This window comes from Penicillium odoratum, assembly GCF_028828045.1.
Source record: "Penicillium odoratum strain IBT 22623 chromosome Unknown utg000001l_segment0_segment0, whole genome shotgun sequence".
NCBI classification, from domain to species: domain Eukaryota; kingdom Fungi; phylum Ascomycota; class Eurotiomycetes; order Eurotiales; family Aspergillaceae; genus Penicillium; species Penicillium odoratum.
In genome coordinates, this window is record NW_026643143.1 from 4,790,268 (window position 1) to 4,817,620 (window position 27,353).

A 27,353-nucleotide genomic window follows, 5' to 3' on the forward strand; every position below is an offset into this window, starting at 1 on the left:
CCAAGAGGTGTCACTCCTTCAACATCTTTGGAGTCTACCTCCACGCCGTCACATTCAAGAAGATCCCTGGCCAATGGAACATCTCCCACATGGTTGCAAATGCCAGAAGGGTCAGACCAAGGTTATTCTTTGCATTGATGTTTAAATGATGTAAGATAATAGAGTTTCACATCTTTAGGTCTCCGTCCGTCATTTTGACGTCCAGAAGTGAAAAATGGGATTGTGAAAACTTCGGCAGCACAAGGTCCTGGTGGGAAAGCAGAAAACCAGAGTACTGTAAGTCCAGAGCCTCCTTGTTCCCTGGTACAGAAGCTATACTAATGCGCACTTGCATTAGGGATATCGCGCTGGTTTGTTAGCGCGGCACGTAGCCTCGCTCGACATAGTAGATTAGGCTCAGGGTTGGTAAGATCGCATTCGGGGCGTAGTAATTTTGCCTTCAGTGGTCTTCGCTTCTGGGGGCCGTGCCGTTCAAAGCTGGTAACTGGTGGAAGTATTTGCGCTCGGATAATCCTCCAATTTTCGCGCTTAGGAACTTCATTTGAACCCCGCTTGGTACTGCATCCTTTTTCACAGCCCCGTTTCAGACCCCTGCAAGCCATGGGACTGGAGCGTGAGCGTAGTCGGAAGCATTTGATTGGCTAAACACGTGCGGCGGCTGCATTGGTTGAGCACGGACTTCATGCAGAAACTGCGGAACTAAGCATGGGAGAAGATCGTGGGGTGTGCTGATTGGCTCTTTGGTTACATCGTAAGAGTGGTCAATCATCAGACTAGGGAGCCTCAACCCCCGCATTTGTAAGTATTTCAGACCTGAAAATTGGCCTGGATAATTGATTTCAAAGAAAGAGCCCACAGTGACAATGGAAGCCCTTGGCGCGGTATCTTCAGTCTTGGCGATATATAACCAACTAGAAGGATGTGCTAAACGGCTACACCGATTGAAGCACAATTTTCGAATTGCTGAGCAAGAGGTAAATCTTCTCGCAGACGAGGTATCTGCTTGCCAGAGCCTTTTTGGGATATTTACACATATCAGTCATCCGCTGGAAAACCGAGTGATGCGATTGGCCCGCGACCAACAACTGGAGAAAACTCTTGATATTCAAACGACTTTCGCCTTCGGGCAGATTGGTGACATTCTACTGAAGCTTGAACCTTTGAAAAAAGGAACCAATGCCAGTCGATTTGACCAGTTTGTTGCGAAAATCCGATGGCATTTGACAAAAGACGACATTCTGATTCCGCTTATCACGCTGAGCAGTGTGAAAATAAGTTTGACTGCCTTTACCTGTCTGTTGGTCCTCGATTCTTCTATGGCAAACCTGAAAAGGCCATCCATTTCAGATGCTGAAAAGAAATCCCTCATTTTACAGATGTCAGGATAATTATCTCCCCGCAAGCTTCATGCTCACACTTCTAATGGTCTATTTTCCAAATTCAGAAAACAGCTCAGAAGGACGGTCAACCGCCAGGAGAAATGTCTGCGACGTGTGGCGAAAAGAATGAGTGAATTTATTGACACACACTCCCAGCCGAAGTGTGTAATAAATGCAAGATCGATGGTCATCATTATACAACAAATGAAGCAAGAGCCGATTGCTGAAGCACAGGACTTGATCAGGGAGCATCTTTCCAATTCACCTCTCCACACCTTGTCTCCGTCACGAGAGACTCCTCTCGCATCGAGAACCATGCTTATACAACCTCTATCCGGGGGTCCATCTGATATTTCTGGCTCTTTCGTCAGAATGTCACATCCCTCTGAGACTGGTCTGTCGCCACAAACAGGCGCATTGGCTATCAGGAAGAAGCGGCGACAGACACGCCCTGTGTTCCATGATTATGGTGATGGGAATAGAGAGACTTATGAAATCGACTCTTCCGCTTCTTCTCACCCTAGTCGCCCGAGTACCAGTCCAGAGTTATATCAATCTGCATATGTGCCTGTCCCACCATTCAATAATTCTGATTGGCAGTTGCGGAAGCAATCGAAACGTGAAGTTTAATACCAACATTCCTTCTCTTCCTCCATTTGGATCCAGATATGGCAATTCAAAGATTCTAAATCTTTAATTTATTTCTGTCGTTCTGCGCAAATTCAATTGTGCATCCAATAGAACGGTTTCATTCCAACTAAAAAATCCTAAGGCGATTACCGTATCACGCGCTGGAATGATGAACTTATTCTGCCAATATAATTCAGAAATGATATACTAAAATGAAGACTGCCCAGACAGCATGCCGGTAAGAGCATCATGATGGTGCAGGTACAGCCAAACAGCAACGAAAATGAGGTTTGGCCTTGGGCATTCACGCATCACTCGTGACACGGCTGGGTACCTCAAATCGTCGATTATTCAATTTTCGGACGGTTTAATTGGAGTGTGGCTTGTTTGTTGGAATGGACAATTTGAGACAAAACTGACTTCGCTCGCCTGTTTCATCGGCTTGTGGCAGACACGGGACCATGGACTCCCGATGCCTACTTATAGAGGCTGAGGGTACAGGAATTCCTGGTAATATTTTATGTCGGTGGGTAATCATTCGCGGCCACATCTTCAAGCAAGTGAAGAAAAGTCCTTGCTTCTTAAACACGGATAATAATGTTGCTTCGGGTCATTAACTGGAACTCTAAGTAGACGGCTCTCTATAACGATAATGAGGGAAGAGTTACCGTGGGGCGCAAATCAATCCTAGTTCGAGGTGTCCTCATCTTGGTAGTGATCTAAAGGGAATCTTGCCGAACCCTTTGATGGCCTGCCGTTTCCAGATCGAATGCAGAGGAATGTCCCGGCACAAGGCCAAATCTAGCCTAAAGAGTGGCCATGTAATGACCATTTTAGAGTGACCGTGATAAGAATACAGTGTTGCTCCATGGGCGCTAGGTGAAATCCAATCATGTCCACTGACGAAGCGCTGCCTATGTCGCTTTGTGCGTGAGTGAGGAGAAAATAGGTGGAATAAGTGGTCATTGCCGCGGAGAGGGTGACCTGCTTAAAAAAGGTACGAATAGCAAGAGAATAGGAGGACAACCTCATTTTTAGAAATTCAATTGCGGGTTTGTCGAACGAGTAGGGGAAGGCATTGGAAAAATTCGGTTTCCAGTTTGTTAGTCGCGGAGATCTGTTGTCAGATGGCTCTACGCCACTGAAGCTAGCATCCACAGTGGCTTTCTTGTGGCCGACTCGCATGAGGTATACCCTTTTACGGTTTCACGGTTTCACAGCAAGCGCCCGTTCCCACTTCAATTGGCGTATCGCTTGCTCAATCCTGGTCAGCATATCTGAGCATATATCTTTGGGCAAAATTTAGGCCCTTAAAAAGGCCTCCTGTGGCTGTTCAATGCAAAGAATATCATCAATCCCTATCTTCCAAAATTTGCTCCAGTCCGCTTTCTACCCCAGCTCGGAAACATGTCTCAGCCTGCTCCTACGACAGCGAGAGAACGTGCGACAATTATTAAGAAGCAACAAGAAGACGCGTTAGCTAGACTCCCACTCAACTCGCTTTTCATTGTACTTTGGATTCGATCTGACCCTCCTCGTCAAAATGACTTCCACTGGGGTCACTACTTCCATACGAGTGCAATGGGCGGCACCAAATATCATATGCGAAATCTTGGCGGAGGTTGGATGCCTGACCACGGTCCTACTGGCGGAGTGTTTAAATCCAATTTTCTGTGTGTCCTCGTCCAAGTTGCCATTGTTCCAGGGACCCTCTATGGTCAGCTTGATCAGACTATGAGATCGCACGATGGGGATGTCAACAGTATACCTGGAGTCACCTGCCGTGTATGGTTGATGAAGATCCTACAGAAACTCCCAGCAGGGCTTTGCTCGATACAGCAATGTTGAAGCTTTGCTGCAGGAGTGCATGGGGATTGGGAACCAATATCGCGCAAGCGCTGCCATCAATCAGCAGCCCCGGCCCGTTGTGAGATCTAGACTATGTCTCTGAAAGAGTCACGAGCGCTTGTTCCAAGGATTCAGAATCGTCATGTGTATTTAATTCTGTTCAGTCTCAATGCTGTCGCCCTTCAATCATTGATTGCTCCTGTATCTCCTCGCCTCTAGAGACAATTTCAATATAAGCTTCAGAGCAGGAAAGCGCAAAGGAAGCAAATTCATGGACTAAATTCACTACTTCCTTCAAAAAGCTATGTATGAGTCAACCGTTAATGAGTTGAGCGCAATATCACAAGCTAACTCTCCGTAATACTGGTCTCCTCCTATCCACCGAGTCACTTGAGACCACCAACTGCTTTTTCCATATCTCATTGCAGTCGTAAATTCCCAGTACTCAGGGTACCAACCGGCGGATTCCCAATCAAGAAAAGCCGATAAATGACCATCATCTCCGACGAGAACGTTATGAGCCTTGAAGTCACCATGGGTGAATGCAATCCCGTGAGGATATTCGCGAATTTCATTCGCTTGCGCCAAAGCCTTCATGTATTCTCTAGTCGAATCAAAGCCGTGTCTAGATGCAGGACTTAGGAGATAATCCTGGAGCTCGTCTTCGTCTGTGAACGGACCCATTATGTGACTCGGCACTCTTGAACTTCGCAACGAGGTGCCTATAACTGAGCAAACACTCAGGGTATGATTTGAGACCCAAGTACGCATGGAAGTCACGCATTTTTTCAGTTCGAAAAGCCACGGGTCTTCCAGTTCAACGTGTAGATGGTCGGCTGAGTTCTCAAGTGGGTTGCCAGGAAGTCTCGTCATCAATATGGAGAAAAAGCGATTAAAGGGCGCGCGAGGATGTTCCCCGAAAGACAGAACTTTGGAACTGGCATTCCGGCAGCTCGCGCCATTTGCATCGCGACAGCCTCCTCTATGCTGGTTCGATCTGTCCACTTTAAGACCAACCCAAACGGTAACTGTATGATACTGGCGTCGAAAGGGATGCTGAAGCATGAACAGTACCAGCGTGACAATTGATACAGTAATTCATGGAATAGGCCACTGACTCTGCGTCTTATTCTGCCTGGAATAGGTGGCATTCCGGGCGTCGTTTCGCATATTGTTGATAGCATCGGTCGAGGCCAGGTAAAATCCGGTCGCAAGAAAGACGGTACCCATGTCCGGTACATTGCAGTGTCAAGGGAAGGAAGTTTGGCACTATCGAGTATTGCAAGTCTGACATAAGATTTGTAAGAGAAAGGGTTTGAAAAGAAGATGACACGGCGTACGTTAGTTTTATGAGGGGCCTACTTAGGTGTCGGCATAGATTAGATGATGTAAGCAAAGTGTTCACATGATTAGACGTGCCAATATGGGACCGGAAAAAAAATATTCTTGTCCAAGTCCCATTTGCCTAGATCCCATATCCCTTATTTCCTGCATAATTGCCTAAAGAGGAAATGGATAAATTAATGTAAATTACGAAGGTAATTTTGGCTGTTTTATATTTGTTTTACTAGTTACAGTCAGGGATATCATAAAGATATATATCTACACCCAGGGACTACTTATATTTTCCTAGCCTTATGAATCTCTACTTTTTTTCCCTAAAATTAGCTAAAATAGTGATTTTTAATATATTTTCGATTAGAACTAGTCATTTTTATCTTATTTCTTCTAAAACTCGATATCAATATAAGAGATTTCCAGGAAATTATTAAAGAGATATATGTTAGCCTACTTATCACGTGATTAACTTCACTAAAAGTTAAACCCCTAAAATAGGGGTTCAACTTAATTAATCCAATTCAAAGGTAGAAGAGGGGGGAGAGGGTTATTAGTAGTAATTTTCCTCTGTATCTTAAATCCTCTATACATAGTCAATACAGCAGAAAATTTCAACAAAGTTATGCAGTCATGTGATCTTTCCTAATCTGGCTAGATCGAGTCCCATGGGATCCCATGGGACCACCCTTCTTGTCCAAATCCCAGAAGCAGAATCCCATAGGACTTACGTAAGTGGGATTTCCCATGGCTTAGCGTGGGAGTCCTACGTGGACCCATAGGTCCATGTCCCATATTGGCAGGTCTACACATGATACTTAGTCAGCACATTCATGAAAGTGTGTGCAGAAAGGTAGAAGAATGGACAGACCAACACATCCTCGAACGGGTATCCATTGGTCCCGATCCACCGCCTGATTACGTGCTCTGATACCTTTCATCACGTGATAAGTTGCTCAGGTATGCACTCAGTGCAGCATCAGGCCTAGAAATATTTCCACCCAACTCAAGCAAAGCCGATTCCTACTGTACTTTTGACTATGATGGCTTTTGATCTTCTGCGCATATTCCGTATCCAGTTACAGAGCCAAGTCCTCAGTCATCGCGAACGCAGTCCAAAAATTCACAAAACACAGATGTATGCAAGAAAATATACATTTAATGATGGTTGGTTGGAATCCAATAAAGGATGATTAGCGAGAGGTTCCAACTATCAGCGAGGGCTTTGCAGGCCGTTTAGCCGAGTGGAGAAAATCCGATGCCGTGCTCGCGACGGCATCGGCACTCCATGTCTTCTAATGAGCGGTAATCGTGTTGACTTACCGAGTAGCTTTGGCCTCACTGATCCATAATATAGCCTTATCTTTGCGCAGCTGCTTGTGGAAATCACCGTCGATCAACAACCCATCCACATAGTGGTCGAGTCTGCCACAGCAAGCTAGAGGGCCCTTACAATTCGACAGAAGGTACAGAATAAAAAGCAGTGGAAACGCGATTATTCACCTGCGGACTGATTAGCAGGGTATTCATGCACAAATATTGTAACTACTAGCGACACACTAGCGGTACTGTTTGCGCGCGCGGGCGCGTATCATGGATCGATCATTGGCGTGTGTTATCGTTTGAGCATATATAAACAAATTCTAGGTGACTGACTTTATATGACATGATTTACTTGCATCACCTATAGTACCCATCGCGGTCGTAATCGAGCAAGTGTGACAAAGCCGAAAAAGACCTAGACTTACGCGGCGCGGGCTCCACACTCTCGCAGATCGTCGCATTCTGACTGTTTACACTATCGTTCTCTGACAGGAAAGCGCCTCGGACGCGCGCGCGAACAGCAGGCGTTTTGATGCCTTTCTGAAATCATTTCCACTCTATACGAGGACGAAGGGCGCATACAAGGGGCTAACGGCAAGAAGTATGGGATCATTGCAAACACAATGATCGCCTATGAGCAGGATTGATAACACCATGTGATAATGTCCCGGATATATACTTTCCCGGTATGGATGCTTGGGAGCCCGAATGCACGGTGTTCGCGCCCGCGCCGCCTTTCCGCCGCACCCAGGTTTCGTTAGCCGCCCGCCCCATCGACCTCGACAGCGATCCGCACAATTAATCTGGCGCCTACAACGTAGCCCTCATTGGGTGTATTGTTCTTGTCTTTGAATATAAGAGTCCGACAACCTCAGTAACTTCGCATCTCAACTTTGGTTTTCTTAATCTTGCAGACACAATCATGGCTGAACCAGTAGGGCTAGCCTCCGGATTAATTGGCCTGGCAACGTTCGCTTTTCAATGCAGCGTCTCGCTTTATGAAACTGTGAACAGTTTCCGGTCCCATCCAAAGCGCGTGCGTGACCTTCTCTGCGAGCTGGAAGCTTTGGGTGCCGTGTTGGCCCCACTCGTCGATCTAGTAAAATCGACCTCTGACGTCGATCTCTCGGTACTGGATCTGCCGCTGTTGCGATGTGGCAATGCCTGCAAAGAGTTCCAGCAGGAGGTGCTCCGTTGCGCATCGCGATCAAACAATAATCGGACAAGTTTCCGGGACTGGGCCAAGCTGACGTACATGGGTGACAATATTGACGATTTCCGCAACTTGCTGTCGGGATACAAAGCCACGATCAATATTGCCTTGACTGATGCAACTCTGTAAGTCACCTTTACTTGTGACAGCGCCTTTTACTGCGCTGTGATTCTTGTTTTGCATTTGATTCTGACCGTTCACCAGACGTCAATCTGCAATCGCTGCTGAAACCATCGGGGACTACGAGAACCTCATCCAAGATGCCAAGGAGGACCTCGAAGCCCGACTTGAAAGTATTGATAGGAAGTTGGAGCACCTAGTCGTCAACGATGCGGCTCAGCCTGGACTAGATGCGGCCGAGCTGCAGTCGCTCCGGGAGGAGCGCCTGAGCACCGAGAAATGCCTCCAGATTTGTGCGCAGCTGTCAAGTCACATCGATCAGATTCAGCTAATATCTGACGAGACGGATGCATCTCGTGAATCAACCGGGACAGAAACGTCTCCCGAAACCCTCACAAATGAGGGCCTGCAAGAATGCAAACGAAGCTTGACTATCACAGCTGCCAAGTTGGAAAAGCATATGCGAGATATCATGGACCGGCTACTGGCAAAATCAAAGTCAGTCATCTCGTCGGACGAAGAAGCCCAGGACCTGTCAAGATTGCGCGATGAATGGGAAACCGCCCGGCAGTGCTTGGATATTTGCTCCCGGGCTGACAATCACCTGAGGGAGAACGTCAGTGTCATTGAAAACTATGGCACCGGCGACGCTTTGCAGTTCATGGTCTCCGCGAACGGGAAGGTCTTACATGGGAAGAACCGGGGTGTGGGTTGGAGGAGCAGGCAAGTGGGAGGCTACTTGAGCGATGAATCTATCCAGCAACTATCACGAGATCTCGCAACCATGCAGACGAGTCATCTGAGGGGCGAAGATTCCTTCCCGAAGGCCGGGGCCACGCCCAGTGCAGACGACAGGATGCAGGGCGAAACGACAGCAGAATTTCAAGAACGATTTGGAAAAGGCTTTACTCTACAGCCGGTGACTTCGCCGAAAACACAAATGTCATCACCGTGAACAAGCAGTGACTGGGTAGAAACGCCGAGGAGATGAGTAGCTTTGTCTATGCTTCTATATTCGTTCAGTTAGTGTGCTCCTGGGGCTTTCCTCCTGCCTTAAATTCAATTAGGTTCTAAAATAAACCACTTTGATTTGAAGTTCTACTTTCAAGCTCTGGGGCAGGCCTAGAGTAATACTTTTTCGGTTTTAAGACCAATCTATCACCTATCTCACAAATCCTGATTAACAGCTGTAAGAGAGGTGTTATGCCTAGTGGATGACTCTTTTTGTTCAAGATGTCCTGGATTCATCAGAAAAAAAGAAAGGAAAGTTGCTGAACACTGTCGTCATAAAAATGGCCGTTCAAGTAACGTGATCTCCACCCTAGTGCCTTATTTAGACCTCGCCAAAACTCGCCCACCGCCCAAACCCACCCACGAAAACCCAACCCACGGGCTGGGTTGGGTCTTAGTCAGCATACCCGTGGGCGGGTTGTCATCTGGGAAACCCGACCCAAGACCCAAATGGGTACCCTGTATAACCCAAAAAAGCAAAAATAGTTGACATATCATTTTGCACTAAATTATGCAGTAATTTTAGATTACGTGATGGTTTAGCCACTGTCTGGGTATCTTAATCTATAGCGGGGAGATTGGGGAACAAATATTATAGACAAAGGGAATGAGATTGGTGCATGAAGACTAATATAGCTCGTACCCATGCAGTCGACTTGAGGGCATCGTTACCCTACCAGAGGATCTCTTCTGACTTCTATCGCCCAATTGTATTATTGGAGGTGGAAGCAAATCAGCTTCATCGACTTCAATTACTTCCCCCTCTTCCACCTCATTTACGTCTCCATCCTCATGGTTCGTCTGGTTGTGCGTTGAAGGCCGGTCAGCCTCTACCAGTATACTTTCAACTTGGTATGAGGCCTCGATTTCCAAATTGCCTTCGATGTCTTCACTTTCTTCGACCTCTTCCTCGTCACTGATCGGCTCAGCATCCTCTTCATTTCCTTTCAACGCTTCATCCTCTTCAATTGTCTCTTGACCCTCAATCTCCGTCGACTTTTCCAGGCGAGCTAACTGCTCTCCCTCCAGTGTAAATTTCTCTGAGCACATATACATCATCAAGTCTTGAATAGTCACTTCATGAAGAGACCCTCGACGATAATGACAGATGTCTCGCGCACTGTTGAAAAGCCTTTCCACCCCCGCGCCGGTGGCCGGAACCGAAAGCAAGTCGCGTGCCAGCCGAGAAAGCACAGGGAACTCACGCTCATGTTCTCTCCAATAGAGCCGTGGTGGCACGGGAACATTTGCTATAGAAATCAGTTAGTGGTCTAAGTGTAGTATGCCAGTTGCCCATACCTTCTCGGAGGTACCGATCCACCTCGTCATGCTCTACCCCTTCGAGGAGCATATAGTCATTGACTGGTTCAAGTAGCCGATCAAGTTCTGAACTATGCAGTGCCGACGAACGATGCACTGTACGAAACAATAGCTCAGGATTTTGTTGTTGATACTGCGTGAAACACGCTCTCAAGTATTCACAGTACCTTTTCGAAGTATCCTCGTGGCAAATAGAATACTCCCATCATCAAAGGCAGATAGTTTATATTGAGGAGCAAGTAGAGCTCCCGTGCCATAGAGAAAGCCGTGGTCACGGTAGGTCTTCTCATAGTACTCTCTCAGTTTCTGCCTCGCAACGAGCAGCGCGCTATACATGTCCTTCTTCCAAGGCGTTGTCTTTTTCTTCAACTTTCGATTTGACCGTTCGATATGCTCCAGAAGTTTCCTATACACAAGGAACACGCTATGAATTGTCACGTCTTTGGTCTTCATTAGAGCCATGGTGAATTGGAAGAACGGTTTGGTCAAGTGGACTAGATAGTCAATTTGCCGCATTCAATGTCAGTAATCTTGAACTGAGAGTATTCATGATCGTCGCAGTATTTGTCGATGATATTTCTTAGTCGACGCGCACGGCGAAGCATCAAAAAAGTGGAGTTCCAGCGTGTTTGAACATCGTGCAACGGAAACAGCCGGGTTCCGCCTGATTGAAGACATAAAAATGTATCTCGCCGTTGTGGGCTTGCATTGACAAATACCGCAAATGACCGAATCTGCCTTGATCAGTACTCCGCCCATATTTACAGTCATTCGTGGAAGCTCCAGACTCACCTTTGCCAGGGTATGAGCCACATCTCCGTGGCTTGCTGAGTCTCTTAAACCGATGACTTGAGTATCAGACCAAAAGGTCTTTACTTCTTTGTTCTTGGGCGCTGCTCTAATATGCCCCAAAAGCTGCTTTAGGCAAAGCTGGATCACATGGGCCATACAAGGAACCCGGATAATGGATTCCCTGGAGCCAATCGCGCCAGTAGAGATCAGTTTTTTTTGCAAAGCGCGGATCAACGTCTCATTGTTGGACGCATTATCTGTCGTGACGCTAAAGATGCGATCCAAGAGTCCACGTTCCTTCAGTAACTGATGGAGAACATCACTGAGGTTGTTCCCTGTGTGGGGACCGTGCAATGGTTCAAAGCCAAGGAGCATTTCTCGGTAATTCCAATCTTTGTCAATGAAATAGACTGTGATTGCCATAAATGCTTGCTGGAATGGACTGGTCCAACAATCCAACGCGAGTGACACCTTAGCGTCTTCAGGCAGATCTTGCAATTGCGACTCCTGTTGAACTGTAACTGCATTCCGGAGTCGCCTTCGCAGGGTTTTTGCTGACGGAAGTTCCAGTACTCCAGTTCCCGAATTTACGAGATTAAGCAGCCTCTGGAACACAGGGTTCTCCACTGTTTGGAATGGCAACCGAAGACAGGTAATAGTCTTTAACAACTGCTCCTCAAGTTGGAATGTTGTTACCTTGTGCACATTGGCCGACTCCCTCATGGAATGGTTTTGCAACGAATCGGGGATTAGTGTTTGATGAGATCCTCTTTTCTTTCCCTTGCGGCAGGAATTTGACTTTTGGTGTCTACTCATAGCACTTGTCCCATTGCCTTTGTACTGTGGATGATCAAGCAAAGTAAGACAGGCTTTACAAAGGACTCGTGGGCGACCAGAATCGATATCGGCTACCTGGTCAAAGTGTTTCCAAGCGTCGGCATGACGCGACTCGGTAGACCACTTGATTTGGGACTGACCGTCCCCGTTTAGCTTGTGGCCATATTCGGTTTTCTCCCACCATCCTAAAAATTCTCTCTCCAGGTATAACTCGTACAAAACCCAGTTCTTTCTGCGTTGAGGTCCCACGCGTCTTAGCGTCGCCGGAGGTCTTCGAGTATTTATGTCGTAGCTCTCGCGGGATTCGGTGAAAGGCTGTAGGCTATCTTAGCATACCAGTGGGGAGTCTCGCAATAGTCAATCAAGCACACGAAGGAGGCATTTGTTCTCATACAAAAGACTGAATATCCGAGTCCAACAAAACGTCAGACGATGGCTCAATAGAGAGCAGAGGGCTGAAAGCCTGATACCTTGATTGCGATGACGAGGAAGAAGCCGCCATGTTGATGGTTTGTGCCATCGGAGTTGAAGATAAAAATATCCATCTTGTGTGCTTGAATGTGGATTTTTGTTAGAGTCGCGTCGTGCGTTTGGATCTATCTATTCTTGAGTCGCGTAAGCCCGCGGGTACCCAAAACCCAACCCAACCCAAAACCCGCGCGACTTGAGGACGCTGAGAACATTCCAATGGCTAACTTTAAGTGCGTCAAGTTGAATATAATCGAATGAATACAACGCAGTGAGCTTGGATTCCATTAAACTTTCATAAGCTCATCGATACGGCTTGAGATCTCTTGAGATACAGAAAGACTGTCAAGAGAAACCTCGAGATAAGCAGAATATATATATATTTTCTGACACATGATGAGGGGGCAGTATTTGAGCGTAACACACAGCCAAAAGCGTGACAATTATAAAATACAAAAATTACACACAGTGACTAATCAGTTTTATTCGCGATTTAGCCATATTTTTGGGTATTTTGGGTAACCCGCGGGTACCCGCCAAGAACCCACGGGCGGGTTCATGAAGGCCAAAACCCGCGGTGGGCTACCCGTGGGCGGGTAAAGAAATTGAAAACCCAACCCAAACCCACGCTTGGCGAGGTCTACCCAACATTCATACATCATTCTTCATCACGATCATGCATCCCCAAAAACCCCAGCTGTAACCAATCGCGACCGCCTCGCGATCGTTTCCGCCAATTGCACCATTGACATAGAACTCATCAACTCAAATGTCCGCACATGCCCCCCCATAACTCGGGAAACCCAATTCTGCAACTCCACTGAAACAAGCGAATCCAACCCATAGCTGGCCACCGAACGACCTACCTGTAAATTCTCTTCAGGAAGAATTAGCAACTGCGCAATCTTCTCCTGTAGCGCGCGCAGCGTGACACTCGTCGCCGTCTCAGGGGATTCAGCAGCCCGCATCGCAGCCTGCATATCGAACCCCCCCTGCTTACCGCCAGCTACCTCAGCCTGATCTTCAGTAATTTTCTGGTAAATGTGCGAGAATTTAGCGTCGCGTCGTTGGCGCAGGGCTTCTTCGGAGCCGGAGCCTGGGTCTTCACGTCTAGCGCCGCAGAGGATCTGGGCTTCTGCGGGTGTGCGGGCGATTGGGTTGTTGATGGCGTAGTTGATTACTGCGAGAAGTTGGCCGAGTGTGTGTGGGCGGAGGCCTAGGCGGCGTTCGAAATTGGCGATACGCTCGTCTTCCGCGACGGTACCTTCCTCGGCGACCATTCCGATGTCGATGCTGAGTGCTGGGAGGCCGTGAGATGCGCGGTTTCGCGCGAAGGCATCGAGGAAGGTGTTGCTAGCGCAGTAGCTGCTTAGTGTCGGGGCGCCTATTATGCCGTTGATGCTGGATAGTGCTATGAAGAAATCCAGGTTTGAAGTGAGTGTTTTGGAGAGGTGGATGGTGCCCTGGACCCTGGGATGGATTATCTCGGTCCACTTCTTGAGTGTGATTTCTTTGAAAGACGTGTGCTATGAAGGTGTTAGTTTTGAGATATCCTGGGGGAAAGCTTGGGGTATAATATACCTCCACGACCATGGCGCCTTGGATGATGCCGCGCAGTGGGATATCTTGTGTGGCCTCTTTGACTCTCTCCAGCGCCGTTGGATCAGCAACACTGCCGCGAATGACAGTGAGAGTAGTGTCACCAGGAGAAAGCTCCTTTAACAGCTCCTTCATGTGTGGAGAATCATCTCCTGATCGCGATAGGGTGATGATTTGACCTGCGCCCAGACCGGCCAGGTATCGTACCAAAGCTCTGCCAACTCCGCCGGTACCCCCGACTACCAGGTACGAGCCGTCTCGGCGTAGGACCGCTGGCGGCGGAGTTGGAGGCTGCACTTTGAGCGTCATATCAGGGCTGAGCTCTATCAAGAGCTTTCCTGTGTGCTTTCCACCCTGCATCAGACGGAAGGTATCCTCCAGTCCAGCGGCCGGTTTGACGGTAATAGGGTCCAAGAGCGGAAGGTTCGGGGAGCTGGCAATTTCTAGGGCGTCCTGAACCACTTTTTGGAATACCATGGGCCGACTGGTGGCTAGAGATACAAGGTCCACAACGGCGAAAGTAATGTTTTTGGCAAGGGGCTTCATCTCCAGTCGCCCGTTTCTCTCGAGGTCTCTTTTACCGATTTCGATGAACCGTCCAAATGGCGCAAGGGTACTGCATGTCTCGTTCAGCGCGTCCCCACTCAATGAGTTCAGCACTACATCGACGCCTTGATTTTTGGTTTGGGAGCGAACTCCGCGACTAAAATCAAGGTCCCGGCTGGAGAAGATGTTACTGTCTTCAATCCCAAATTTTTCTTTGATGAGAGCACGCTTCTCGTCATTTCCCACTGTGACAAAGATGCTGCCGGCGCCCAGGTACTTTGCCACTGCCACTGCTGCTTGACCTACAGCCCCAGCGGCAGAATGGATAAGAATTGATTCACCGGGTTGGAGATGGGCCACGTCCCTGAGACAGTAGAGAGAGGTTGCATATGCCACGATCACAGCTGCTCCGTCTTTAAGACAGAGTCTCGAGGGCACGTGGAACACATGGTGAGAATCTAGATTGCTGGTGGTGGCAAGTCCCCGTGGACCAAAAGCACAGACCGAGTCACCCACAGCAAACCTAGCTTGGGCAGTACTTCCAACTCCAACAACAGTGCCACTGCCTTCGATTAGAATATCTGTGTCACTGCTGAGTTGGCCCATCGCAATCATCGTATCACGAAAATTGAGAGCCATGAATTCAAACTTTACGCGGACTTGATTGTCCTTGACAGGGAAAGAATCCAAGACGCTGTCTTTCCAAAAAATCGTGTCTAGCAGTCCCGCAGTCTGAATCTGCAGGCGTAGAGCCCGCTCGGGATCAATTTTGGATTCCAGACAAGGGTGGAAATGAGATACGGTATCCTGGACGTAGCTGTTCATGGTCTCGTCCAACATTAATCGAGGTATCAACACCTTTCCATCTCTCAATGCATACTCAAATTCCGAATCAGATTGCAGTGGTGCTCTGCTGCCGAGGGTATGCTGGAAAACCTTCCATATGCTATTAGCCATGTCATCAACACACATGACACCAGGATCAAGATCCAGGGTGAACAGCTTGCGCTGGTGGTCTTCTGAATGCAGACTACGCGCCAGACCAGTGATAAGAGAATGGTGTGGCTCGCTGCAGTCTACCGCTGCACCTCGGGTGATCCAAAGAACACCACTTGCTCGGCATATGACCTCTCGCGCTTTCTCCCATTCAGCCTCGTTTGGCTCGCTCAGGAACCCGCCACCTAGAGGATCTAGCAACATGATGTAGATGCACTCACTGGCATTCGCCTCTAGCAAGGGAACTTGCGAGACGGTGATGCTATCTTCATTTGTCTTGATTAGGATTGCAAGCCCCTTGGCCAGCTCAACAGTCTTATCCACCGTAACAATCGATACTCCTCGTGTGGATAGACATGGCTCTTGTTCCGGGACGTTTTTCGTGACCAGGGCGCTAATTTCGTGATCTTCATCCGACTCATAGTCCTTCATTTCCAAAGAGACACCAGAAAAGCCGTTTTCTTTCAAGACGTTGTCCCATCTTTCAGTGTTCAGCAATGGTGAGTTTTCCCTTCCGTCATTTACACCTTTCCACCACCCAGCCAAAGATCCAGCGAAGAAACCCCATCGCAATGAAGGGTTGGTGGTTTCCAAGAACACCATTGAGCCGTCCGGCTTCAACAGCTTTCGAAGATTGCCCAGTGTGCTCTTCAATGATCTAGTTATGTGTACGACGTTTGAGGCGACGATAAAGTCGAAGGACCCGAGGTCAAAGCCCTGATCCTCTGGGGGCATCTCAATATCAAACTTTTGGAACTCTACCACGGACTTATATCTTTCAAGGAGACCCTTTGCATGTGCCAGGAAGAGTGTGGAAATGTCAGTGAAGACATAAATTCCCAAACGTGCGCCGTGCTTTTTCAGTAAAGCGTCGAGCAATGGCACTGCTAGACTGCCAGTTCCACCGCCGATTTCAAGTATGCGGATGCTGGGATTCTTGAACTGCGCCAATTTGATGTAGTTTATCATTTGGCTATGGCATCGATTGAGATTATCATCGTCGAAGTAACATCGGTAGAGAAGGTCATTCTCCAGCATCACTGTCAGTGGATGAACGTCTCCGAGCAGAATTGAGCGAAGGTGAGCCCCCACGTGCGCAACGGCCTCTCCGACGGCTCCGAGCTGCCGGACTTGTGTATCACTGACATCATCTATCACCGAGGGGTCACTGTCGATGGAACGCATCCATTGAAGAAGGAATTACAAGTCCCCCGAGATCATCTCCTCATCGGATGGGGACAGAGCAGCGAGTGTTCGACGGATTGCACTTCTGCAGAAGGGATCACAATTTCTGCGGAGGTGAAGTGGACCGAACGCTGCGACATTCTCCTGGCAGTGTTGCGCAACGCGGTCCAGTGGAGAGATCGTTAAGTCAATGTCCCATTCAAGGCGATGACACAATGTGGACCCAGCTCCATCCTTACTCTCCGGCATTTCAGCTTTCTGGACCGTAGTGTATTCAACCCCCTTTGCTTCGATCAAAGGTACCCTCTGTGTGTCATCCGGATCGTAAACATTGAACCATGCTGAGTACTTCGAAAGACAAAAGGCTTCAACCCTCGTTTCTACGGAAAGCTCACTGTCTGGCAAGGAAGGAATGTTGGTCGATATTTGTAGTTGGTTAATTGACGTGAGTACTGATGAGCTGCGCAATTTTCCTGCAGCGTGCAAGGCTGGAAATACGGCTTGGAAGCAGGCCTCGATCGTTGTCGGATGCAAGCAGTGTTTCTGTTGATATCCGCCAGGCATCAAGGATTGAATATTAGGGATTTTGAAACGACATTTAGACTCCCCTTCGCGTGTTTGAATCATCGAGAGACTCATGAAAGGACCTGAGTACTCGTTCCCGAGGGCGCGGATATCTTTGTAAAGCTTGCTAGAGTTTATCGTCTTCCAGCGCTCCGAAGATACATTATTCAAGTTATCTGGATCTTGTCTCGGGGCATTGCAATCCGGGATCACCGAGACCAAACCACGACAGTGTTCCGTGAAACTTTCTCCCTGAGAAGACGAGAAGACTCGAAATTCTTTCCACGTCGAGGATGAGTCTAGGGCAGTTTGAGTTTGAGGTCGAATGTGAAGAAACGTCTCTACCCCGATAGCATCGTTCTCGGAGAAGACCAAGGCGTGCCCAAAACTAATATCCTTGAATCGGACGAGGAGTTTTTTCCACGGGGGCGTTCCAGTCACTAGGCACCGCTCTCTCAAAGCTTCCACGACCATGGTAATGTATCCGGCGGCTGGAAAGATGACTTGTCCGGTTATGCAATGTCCAATCAACCATGGCAGCTCCGCAGTCCGAAGGTAATTTCTCCAGGTCGGTTCTTCATCGATGCTGTCGAGGGTCGGGGTTCCGAGAAGCTCGTGTCGGGGGAATTCTCGGAAGCGGTACGCCTTACTTCGGCGCGACTCCTGCCAGTGTAGCTTGTCGTGATGCCAATAGTAAGGTGGCAATCCATTTAGAATAGCTCCAGGGGTCTCTCCTACGGGGTGGTTGACCTCCTTAAGGGATATAAAAGCACCAAGAGTAAAAAGTTTCCCAGCCAGGTCAAGGGCAGTCTTTACCGCGCTCTCATTTCTTACCAGGACAGAAGAATAGCTGATTGGCCCAGCACCGCTCGAGACCCTGATGATCTGCGCTATCGGACCACCCAGCGCGGAATGAGGCCCAATTTCGACCAGTAGGCTCGGTCCCGTTGCACCCAGCGAGCCTTTCTGCTCCAAAATTGTCGAAAGCACGCCACTGACAGCATCAGAGAAGCGCACTGGGCATACCAGATTCCGCGCCCAGTATTCTGCACTCATCTCCTTGCCCTGTATGGGGAGCCCTGTTACTGAAGAGAAGATATGTGCTCCCGTCTTTGCCTGACGGGGGGAGATTCCTGCTAGTGCACAGAGGTAGGTCTGTTGAACTCGGGCGATGTGGTGGGAGTGGTATGCCACATCCACTGCCAACATGCGATTGAAAATTCTCTCACTTTCCAGGCGCGTTTGTAGCTGCTTCAGTGCCGACTTATCACCTGATAGTGTGACGCTAGACGGGCTGTTAATGCATGCAATTACAACCTGGTCTCGAAAGTCTTCAATCAACTGGTTAGCACCAGTCTCAGAGATACCAACGGCAAGCATGCTTCCTTCAAGATCAGGGTGGAGTTTTTTCAGCTGGCTAACAGCAACACCGCGAAAATATGCGACCCGAAGAGCATCCTCTTTTGTCAAAACACCGGCAGCATATGCAGCCGCTATCTCTCCGCTGGAGTGACCGCAGAAGAAACGGGACTGAACGCCCCATGATGTAAGCAGGTCAACAAGCGCAATCTGTATCGCGGTACAAGAAGGCTGCGCCACGTGAGCTTCGTCGATAATAGACTTCTCCGATGGCATCGACAGCTCTGATATTAAACTCCAATTTGCTCCCAACTGGATAAGTTCCTGCTCGGCTGCCAATATTGCACGTGCGAATACTGGATAGGCTGTTAATAACTCCCGACCCATGCCGGCCCATTGAGCCCCTTGACCTGGCAAGCTGTTAGATGATCTCTCATTTATCGAAATTCTGCCATACCTGTGAAAACGAAACAAACACTGGGCCGGTCTGCAGAATTTGTCTCTCGAATGTAGCCGTCTATGACACTGTCTAGCATTTGACAAAGCTCTTCCTTCGAGGAAGCCGCAACGGTCGCCCTGTATAACAGGTGGGATCTCCGGCAACTCAATGTAAACGCCAGCCTTTCCAAATCACTTAGCTCACTATTCTGAACGGGTGCTATGAGGTGGCGCTTCAGTCTGCGTGCCCATTTAGCAAGCCCGCCATCCCGGTGATGTGATAATGGAAAGACATATGTTCTATCCCGGTTTGACTCACGACTCGAACCTTGACGAGATCCAGAGACAACCGTAGTGGATGCAGTAGCTGGTGCTGCTTCGATGACTGCATGACACGTCGTTCCACCATAACCCGTGCTGTTAATAGACGCCCGTTTCACAGTGCCCGCGGGCCATGGTGTGCAAGCCGTCGGAATCTGATGAAGCAGTCAGTAAACACGAATACGAAGTGAACAGCTACAGTTTGAGCCCACAATGATACTCTTCTCATCTAGTCCAAGTTGCTCACTTGGCTTGCGCCAAGTCGGGTTGGGCGGAATTATGCCATTCTCCAAAACAAGGACAGTCTTGATTATTGACGCTAAGCCAGATGCGTTTTCGAGGTGCCCCAGATTAGACTTCACGCTGCCGACGAAGATTTTCTCGTTTCTTTTACCTTTGCCGAACGTATTCGCAAACGCCACTGCCTCTGTCTTATCTCCTGCCGTAGTTCCCGTTCCTGTGTGCTTGTCAGAGTTTCATTGTATGACACGATTCGCTTTCCCTTACCGTGTGCTTCCACGTATGGTGTATCAGCTGGATTCAGCCCCGCATCTTGATAGGCTTTCCAAATGGCAGCTGTCTGAGAGTCTACCGATGGCATTGTGATACCGGGTGTTCTGCCGTCGTTGACGACTGATGTGCCACGAATGACAGCGCGAATGGAATCTCCGTCTGCGAGGGCCGTGCTAAGCGGCTTTATCAAAATAGCTGAGACTCCTTCGCCTCGGCCATAACCACTGGCACGAGAGTCAAAGCTATAGCATCGGCCGCTTGGTGACAAGAACCTATCCGAAACATCGTCAGCTCAAAAAGAAATGTGCCACTTTTCTGGCTACTTACTGCATGGAAGATTGGGCTATAAGTTTGTCCGGGTCCATGATGAGGTTTGCACCGCCGATCAAAGCCTGGCGAACATCACCCATGTGAATAGCACGGCAGGCTTCGTGAAGCGCGACTAAAGTACTTGAACATGCGGTGTCAATGGTTAAACTGGGCCCATGCAAGTCGAAGAAATACGATATGCGATTGGCAAGTATCGATGCTCCAGTACCCGTAAAGCGATAGCTTTTGGCATGTTAGCTTGGTTTTTGCAGCTCGGGGACTGGCCATAAATTTTTCCCATACCTCGCTGGTAACTCTGGATCTCGTGCTAAAATCTCATCGTAGTCCGTGTACGACAAGGCACAGTATACTCCAGTTTCGGAATTTTCAAGTTTTTCCATGGGAATTCCTGCATTTTCAAATGTCTCGTATGCTACCTCTAGCATGAGGCGCTGCTGGGGATCCATGCACATTGCCTCTAAACCGCTGATGTTGAAGAAATCATTGTCGAACGCAGCTAGATCTTGTCTGAGTAAGTGAACTCCGCTGGCATTGAACTAGAAGTGATGAGCTATCTAGACTAAGTGCTAATCATATCAACATCCCTGGTGACTTACAGATCCACTGAGCTCGCTTTTCGGATGCCAGAAAGAGTCAATATTGAACCGGTCCCGGGCATTTCTAGACCAGCTTGTCATACCCTTCGAGAGCATCTGCCACAAGCCATCGGGTGTATCAGCCATTCCAGAGTAGCGGCAGGACATTCCAATGATGGCGACAGGCTCAGATCCACCATCATTGTCATTCTGAAATCCAAAGGTTATAGACATGCTGTGAGCGTTTCTCGTATAAGAACTGATACTGTTGGCTAGAGGAAAGAGGAACTGTGTTTGAAAAGACATCGTGATCAGAGGAATTCAATTTATTTTCTACATCAGCTCTTTTGTCCCTTTTTTTCTTCCTCTTTCCACTTGCATGGGGCATGCATGCATGTGATATGATATATATGCAGAAATCCCGTATCTTCAAGCAAGAGTGGAGTGAACGCCTCACAGTGTCACACGTGTCGATAAAGCTAATCAAAGACCGAACATAGCGCGATCGATCGGATCGATGTTAACTGGAAACTCTCCCCTTCAAGGGACTTGCAATTAGGTTAAAAAGGTTTCTAACTTCGTGAAATCACTCCGCGTCTTGAACATTCCGTCTTCCAACACAATCGCTTCAGTCCTCTTCAAACCCATTCAGAATGAGAACCCTAATCCGGCCCAGTATTCCTATCGGCCATGTCTACGCCAAATTGACCCCTCTGGACCAATATATGGCACGGGTTGTCCTTCCCTTGATGTGCATTTTCAAGCTCGACGAAAGTGGGAATCGGGCTTCCATCGTGCGTAGCTTGCAAGTGGGTCTAGCACACACCATCGATGAAATCAATATCATCGCCGCCACCGTGATCCCAGAGGACGCAGGGCGAGGTACCATACAGCTAGAGTACGAAGAGAATGCGGGAGTCATATTCTACGAGAATGACTTGCCCGAAATTCAATTTGATGCCCTGGCCGCTCGTCAATTCTCGTACTCTGAGTTGACCGTGTCCAGATTTTCTCCTGAGCCGTGGGGACACAGCAGTCGGTGTCCCGTCATTTCTGTTAAAGCCACTTTCATCACTGGGGGTCTGATTCTTGCTTTCAATGGACATCATGCAGTAATGGATGCTCAGGCATTGGGCACATTTGCCCACACATGGGCAAGAAATTTCCGTGCAGAGTCTGATGGTCTGAGGGTTACCGCCTCGCAAAAGATCTCACCAGATGCTTCGGATGGATCGAACTTTTTTGGCGGACACTCTACTCGGCCAATGTCTGATTTTCAATCTTATTGGAAGTGGTCCGAATGTTCATACCAGGAAACACAAAGGCAGATCCTTGAACATTCCGTAGCGGGCGATCACCTGCAGCTGAAAAGCCTGGTGGCTCTTTCACATTGGAGCCTTTCTCCAGAGGCGATGAATGGGTTGAAAGAGGTCGCACAACCCCCGTCCAGTGACCAGCCAATCGTGACCGAGATCTCTATCGTCTCTGCCTTGGTCTGGCGCCATTTAACTAGAGCAAGGCAACGGGCGGGAATCGAGGTAGGCAGCAGTTCGCTCCTCAGCTCGGTGAACGTACGCAGGCGGGTTGATCCGCCTCTGCCGCTTGAATACTTAGGCAACGCGATTGTGCTGGCAAGGGCCCACACAACTGCTGCAGATTTGGTCTCGGATGATGAAGGGTCGCTGTATGCGCTTGCTCACCAAATCGTCGATTCGATTGATTGGTGGACCCCGGATCGAATTTGGGAACTGGCCGGCAGCATCGATGCGAGCGCCAATGTTTACAATTTAGCCATGCCGGCAGTTGGATATGACGTGGTGGTCACTAGTCCCTCTCGTTTGGGAGATATCCTTAAGGAAATATCGTGGGGCACGGATTTGGGCCCCCTTCAAGCTTTACGATTTGCTTTCCCGGCCTTCATGGATGGATTTGTGAATGTGTTGCCCAGCATTTCCGGCGGGCACGATATTGTTATGTGGACGAACTCGGCAGTGGCAAGCCTCCTAGGAGAAGACGCCGAATGGCTGCGGTGGGCATCGCGAATTCTCTGATACGTAATATCTATCTATCTTACTTACGTAAGGCTTGGGGGAAATTCATGGCAATTTTGGAGGAACAACAGTCAACCTATAAACATAATGAATATTGAATATTTCAGGGATAAGTTGATGATGACCTCAACTAAATCGATCTAGATCGCTCGACACAGAGATATTACCCCCCTGCAAGCTATGCGAGTGTCCAAGGACACGTGCGTCCTGTTGAGCTGGACATGCATGCAGGCTTAGCGAGTACCGTGCTCGGAATGATTAGGAACATCAAGTATCTCACACCCTTATGCCTTGTGTATGTAGTGTATTTGTGAGCAACGCAGTGAGACACGCTAACCGATTTTAGGTCTAGTCTATTGGACATATCAGCGATCATCATCGACCTGCAAGACGTCCACAGTATGCCTATGGGATATAATAACAAAGATAGAGATCGAAAGACCGAAGGCGTGTACTAAAGTAAATCCAGACTTCTAGCAGTCAAAGCTGCAAAGCTATTTGGGACACAAGTTGGCCGACTCCAAACTTGAAAGAAGTTGCAATAAAAATTGGATTTATGTTGCTGTTCCAGATGAGAGTGATACCGACAGTGAAGACTGTCTATGCAGCAAGTGCTTATGCAGTCTGCCTTACTACGTAGCAGGCCTGAAAACTTGGTTTGGTCATCACTTTAAACGTTCAAGTCTTTTGATGGAGGCTCAAGTACCTTTTCATGTGCTTCCAATTCATTTTTTGATGGGTGGGAAAGAAGCGCCGCCGTTGGCAAGATGGTCGACCGGTCGCTCATCTTCACCGTTTGTTAGTCCTTGGAATCCAAATTTGAGGAATATAGATGCATGTTATATTCCAATTATCGCACGTATCTTCCAAGCTAGCGCAAGGATTAGGACCTATCTAGTAGAATGGCTTATTTGATTTTGGATGTTGTCGGGCGACTCTGGTGCAGTTGCTCAAAATCTTTCTGCGTACAACCGAGTGCTAAGTGGTTGAACCTCCCGCTCTTTAAACTACATCGGCTAGCTACGCGAACCCTTTGTTGTGTGGAAATCTGATGATGGATGATTGTTCTTTACTTCGTAACCAGGAGCAGAATAAGATCGATTGATTTAAACGGTTGAGTTTCGACACTTCTGGCTTTGCTGGGTTGGTCAACGGTTGTGAGGGCTCGATATGGATAATAATAAAAATAATAATGATAATCAACGGTCGTGTTTACGCCATGTATAAGCGCTCTGGAAGTCTTAATTAATGAATTCAAGCGGTGATTGACCGCAATCCAATCGAAATGATCCGGTGAAGTCGACTGAAATTACAACCTTCAGGAATAGATGATTGGCTGCCTATCCCCGCCAAATACGTAGGTCCGTGCATTTGCCAATACCTCCGCACCCCCCGGGACTTGGACGAAATATTATTTCAACTTGCTTGTGAGGACCGCCTCCGGCCCATTCCGAGTCCGGGCTAGATCGGGGATCTGAAATTTCGTCAAGAGTTTATGTACTGGACGGTAGAGTAGTAGGTCTTGCGCATTCTATATGTGCTCATACAGCAATTAGTCGTAATTGAAAAATCCGGGACGATTGAACAGAAGGCACGCACCTAAATATTAGCAACCTGCATCCTCGAATTATGCTCGATATACCTAAGGTAGTTCTCAAACTAGAGTTCCAGAACCGCATTAGTTCTGGAATTGTAGTTCTAAAACTGCGGTAGTGCTCGAACTCGAGTTACAGAATTACTGTAGTTTTCGTGCTACATTGGTTCCAGAATCAATGGTGGGCCAAATACGCATTTCAAGTTTGGCCTACTTCTGGACTACTGTGCCATTCTCGCAAGTCGCTGAAGGAGAATTCCTATTGGCTCACTGCTGCTCCTTGCCCCACTTTGAAGTGCCATCAATCAGCCTCTAGGAATCGAGTCTGGAGTTCTAGGAGCAAAATGATTCCTGGAGCCCACTGGTACGTTCCTGGAACCTACTGGTACGTTCCTGGAGCCTAATGGTAGGTTGATTGATTGATTGATTGATTCATAGACTGTCCCAGCCGCCCTAAGGCAGCTATGCAGCGTCCATCTATAAGTACAGGTGTCCCCGCCCTTGCTTTCAGACAACAAGCCGTCCCTCCCAGAACTGCTTCCTTCATCCGCTACGGCTGGTCGCCCACCACTCATAATCTAATGGTTGTTCTGTGTCTGTGTACTTGTCAGGCCTTTCCTGGCCCGCCTCTTCTTCTATATACCAAAAATCACTCGTCTTCGCTATGTGTATTTTAGTACCGTGGATGGCACTGCTCGGAATTGTCCCAGCAGTCCAGTCCTCAAGATCATCTTTGCTGCTTGTACTGCCATTGACGGGCTACATAGAATGCGTTTGATGTCATTCGTCCGCCCAGTTCCGGCACTCAAGCAGGACGTGCCGTACGGTTTGCGGCCCGTGGCCGCATTCGCATTGGTCGGAGTCGGCCTTGTTGATGGCGTGGAGGTATGCACGTAGGCCAATCTTGCCCGTGCGCATCTGTGTGATGGCGGAGCTGATCGCTCTGTGTGTGCCAATGTGCGTGTCGAGTATCGCCTTCCCGGGCCTCACCCCGAGCCTAAAGAGCTCTCTCCCGTGCTTGGCATTCTCCCAGGCCGTATCCAACTCGTCTCTCATCACCCGACGGATGATGGACTTGGTGGTTGCCGTGAGTGTCCGCAGAGAGTCCGCTTCCATCGGTCGCTCAGTGCTCGCTCCCGTGCTTGGACTGGTTCCGGTGGCCGCTTTCGCCGCTTGGTCGGCTGCCTCGTTACCTGGCACGCCGACATGTGCTGGAATCCTTCGGAACTGTATTTGCCATCCTTGTTCTCGAAGCTGTTCGAGTACTTGAATAGCCTCGGCCAAAATGTATTGTCCCGATGGGTGCTTGGGGTTCCGAATGGCTTGGATAGCGGCTTGGTTGTCCGTGAATATGGCGACGCATTTATCTGGCAGGGTATACGTTGGCGGTGTGTCGAGTACTATCTGTAGAGCCAAAACGAGCCCTCTGAGCTCTGCCGCGTACACAGTGGAAATCCTGGATGTACCCATGTATTGAGTTCGCTTCGTCCAGGGCCTGTTGGCGTGTGCACGCGTTACAGCCGCCGCGCCGACGTGGCCGTCAATGCTACTTCCGTCTGTGTAGATACATAGTGTTTCCAGCTCGATGGCATCATGCTCCTTGATTGCCTTCTCTACAGACTCACTGATGCGGACGAATGGTGGGACCTACCATGGCGGCACCACATGCGGTACACGTTTTTCCAGCCGGTCAAGCCGCACCTTGAATTTATGTTCCAGCATGCTAGAGAAGCGGTTGAGGGGGCTCTGATGGCTACTCCGGTCGACCGTTGTTGAGGCCATGTCGACGTATAGCGGGGTGCTCCTCATACGCATTGTGGCTTCCAATGCGGTTTGCTCAAGTTGTTGTTGCACCGGGAGAAGATGAGATTCGATGTCCAATGCTGCACCAGCCGTTGTCCGAAAGGCTCCGGTGATGATCTGAGCTGCACGCCTCTGGATCCTCTGGATAGTGCTTGTCATAGCCCCTCCTCTGCTTGTGTAGCTGCTTCCTGGGATGTGCCATGCCGACCAGCCATAAAGCATCTGGGGCACAACCATTGCACGGTACACATGTCGCAGGTTGACGGTCCCGGTGCCCCATGTTGAAGAGGCGAGTGCTGATAGGGCGGCGAGCCGCTTTGTTGCTCCCGCTTCTACCTTCTCGCGGTGGTGGTCCTAGCGAAGCTTGCTGTCCATTTGAATGCCCAAGTAACGGCATCACCGCCTGGGCGACTCATTCCGTTTGTCAACGCGTCCAGACTCAGCATTGACAGTCTGCTCATTGACGCGTCGACACTGTCACCATCCACGAATTTTCTTCAAGCTGGTCACTGGTTTTCGAGCAGGCTCAAGTGTTTACCAATGCTGATTCAACTGTAAACAAGCGCTTAGTCAACTGTTGATGAAAACAGACTCAACTGTTTACGCACGCTCAGTCAACTGTTTATGAATACAGACGCAAATGTTTATCAAAGCAGGCTCCAATGCTCACCAAAAGTGGGTCAACTGTTGACGAATGGTCATTCAACTGTTTATCAGAGCAGGCTTGACTGTTCACAAAGCAGGTCAACTTTTTACGGACGCTCAGTCAACTGTTTACGAATGCTCATTCAACTGTTTACCAAAGCAGGTCAACTGTTTATCAAAGCAGGCTCCAATGCTCACCAACACTGGGTTAACTGTATTCGAATGGTCATTTAACTGTTTATGAAAACAGATTCAACTGTTTACCAAAGCCGGTCATGTGGTTACGAACGCTCAGTCAACTGTTTACCAACGCTCATTCAACTGTTTACTAGCACAGGCTCAACTGTTTACGAATGGTCATTCAACTGATTATAGACGCTCAGTCAACTGTTGATGAAAATAGGCTCAACTGTTTACGTACGCTCAGTCAACTGTTTATGAATACAGACTCAAATGTTCATCAAAGCAGGCTCCAATGCTCACCAACACTGGGTCCACAGTTTAAGCACGCCCATTCAACGGTTCACGAATGCTCAGTCAACTATCACCATAACAGGC

At 48.6% G+C, this 27,353-nt stretch overlaps 9 protein-coding genes across 9 annotated transcripts; 4 read left to right on the forward strand and 5 right to left on the reverse strand.

The window, feature by feature from the left end:
• Positions 1–3,416: 3,416 nt before the first annotated feature.
• Positions 3,417–3,960, forward strand: N7520_001730 (uncharacterized protein; the record flags this gene model as incomplete). Its single annotated transcript, XM_057135665.1, has 2 exons — positions 3,417–3,794; positions 3,832–3,960. 2 exons carry the CDS (start codon positions 3,417–3,419, stop codon positions 3,958–3,960), a joined length of 507 nt encoding a protein of 168 aa, XP_057001601.1.
• A 63-nt stretch (positions 3,961–4,023) lies between these two features.
• N7520_001731 (uncharacterized protein) lies at positions 4,024–4,541 on the reverse strand (the record flags this gene model as incomplete). Its single annotated transcript, XM_057135666.1, has 2 exons — positions 4,024–4,159; positions 4,210–4,541. 2 exons carry the CDS (start codon positions 4,539–4,541, stop codon positions 4,024–4,026), a joined length of 468 nt encoding a protein of 155 aa, XP_057001602.1.
• Positions 4,542–4,766: 225 nt separating this feature from the next.
• N7520_001732 (uncharacterized protein) lies at positions 4,767–5,153 on the forward strand (the record flags this gene model as incomplete). Its single annotated transcript, XM_057135667.1, has 2 exons — positions 4,767–4,881; positions 5,002–5,153. 2 exons carry the CDS (start codon positions 4,767–4,769, stop codon positions 5,151–5,153), a joined length of 267 nt encoding a protein of 88 aa, XP_057001603.1.
• A 2,284-nt stretch (positions 5,154–7,437) lies between these two features.
• On the forward strand, positions 7,438–8,803 carry N7520_001733 (uncharacterized protein; the record flags this gene model as incomplete). The annotated part of the gene is made up of 2 exons (XM_057135668.1): positions 7,438–7,853; positions 7,933–8,803. 2 exons carry the CDS (start codon positions 7,438–7,440, stop codon positions 8,801–8,803), a joined length of 1,287 nt encoding a protein of 428 aa, XP_057001604.1.
• Positions 8,804–9,486: 683 nt separating this feature from the next.
• N7520_001734 (zinc finger BED domain-containing protein) lies at positions 9,487–12,310 on the reverse strand (the record flags this gene model as incomplete). The annotated part of the gene is made up of 4 exons (XM_057135669.1): positions 9,487–9,821; positions 10,159–10,378; positions 11,488–12,123; positions 12,203–12,310. The coding sequence occupies 4 exons, from the start codon at positions 12,308–12,310 to the stop codon at positions 9,487–9,489; spliced, it is 1,299 nt and encodes a 432-aa protein (XP_057001605.1).
• Positions 12,311–12,950: 640 nt separating this feature from the next.
• Positions 12,951–20,936, reverse strand: N7520_001735 (uncharacterized protein; the record flags this gene model as incomplete). Its single annotated transcript, XM_057135670.1, has 10 exons — positions 12,951–13,802; positions 13,858–16,558; positions 16,622–18,935; positions 18,983–19,042; positions 19,283–19,439; positions 19,497–19,741; positions 19,792–20,069; positions 20,125–20,349; positions 20,410–20,663; positions 20,724–20,936. 10 exons carry the CDS (start codon positions 20,934–20,936, stop codon positions 12,951–12,953), a joined length of 7,299 nt encoding a protein of 2,432 aa, XP_057001606.1.
• A 419-nt stretch (positions 20,937–21,355) lies between these two features.
• On the forward strand, positions 21,356–22,753 carry N7520_001736 (uncharacterized protein; the record flags this gene model as incomplete). The annotated part of the gene is made up of 1 exon (XM_057135671.1): positions 21,356–22,753. The coding sequence occupies one exon, from the start codon at positions 21,356–21,358 to the stop codon at positions 22,751–22,753; it is 1,398 nt and encodes a 465-aa protein (XP_057001607.1).
• A 2,374-nt stretch (positions 22,754–25,127) lies between these two features.
• Positions 25,128–25,403, reverse strand: N7520_001737 (uncharacterized protein; the record flags this gene model as incomplete). The annotated part of the gene is made up of 1 exon (XM_057135672.1): positions 25,128–25,403. The coding sequence occupies one exon, from the start codon at positions 25,401–25,403 to the stop codon at positions 25,128–25,130; it is 276 nt and encodes a 91-aa protein (XP_057001608.1).
• A 591-nt stretch (positions 25,404–25,994) lies between these two features.
• N7520_001738 (uncharacterized protein) lies at positions 25,995–26,387 on the reverse strand (the record flags this gene model as incomplete). The annotated part of the gene is made up of 1 exon (XM_057135673.1): positions 25,995–26,387. One exon carries the CDS (start codon positions 26,385–26,387, stop codon positions 25,995–25,997), a length of 393 nt encoding a protein of 130 aa, XP_057001609.1.
• Positions 26,388–27,353: the final 966 nt, after the last annotated feature.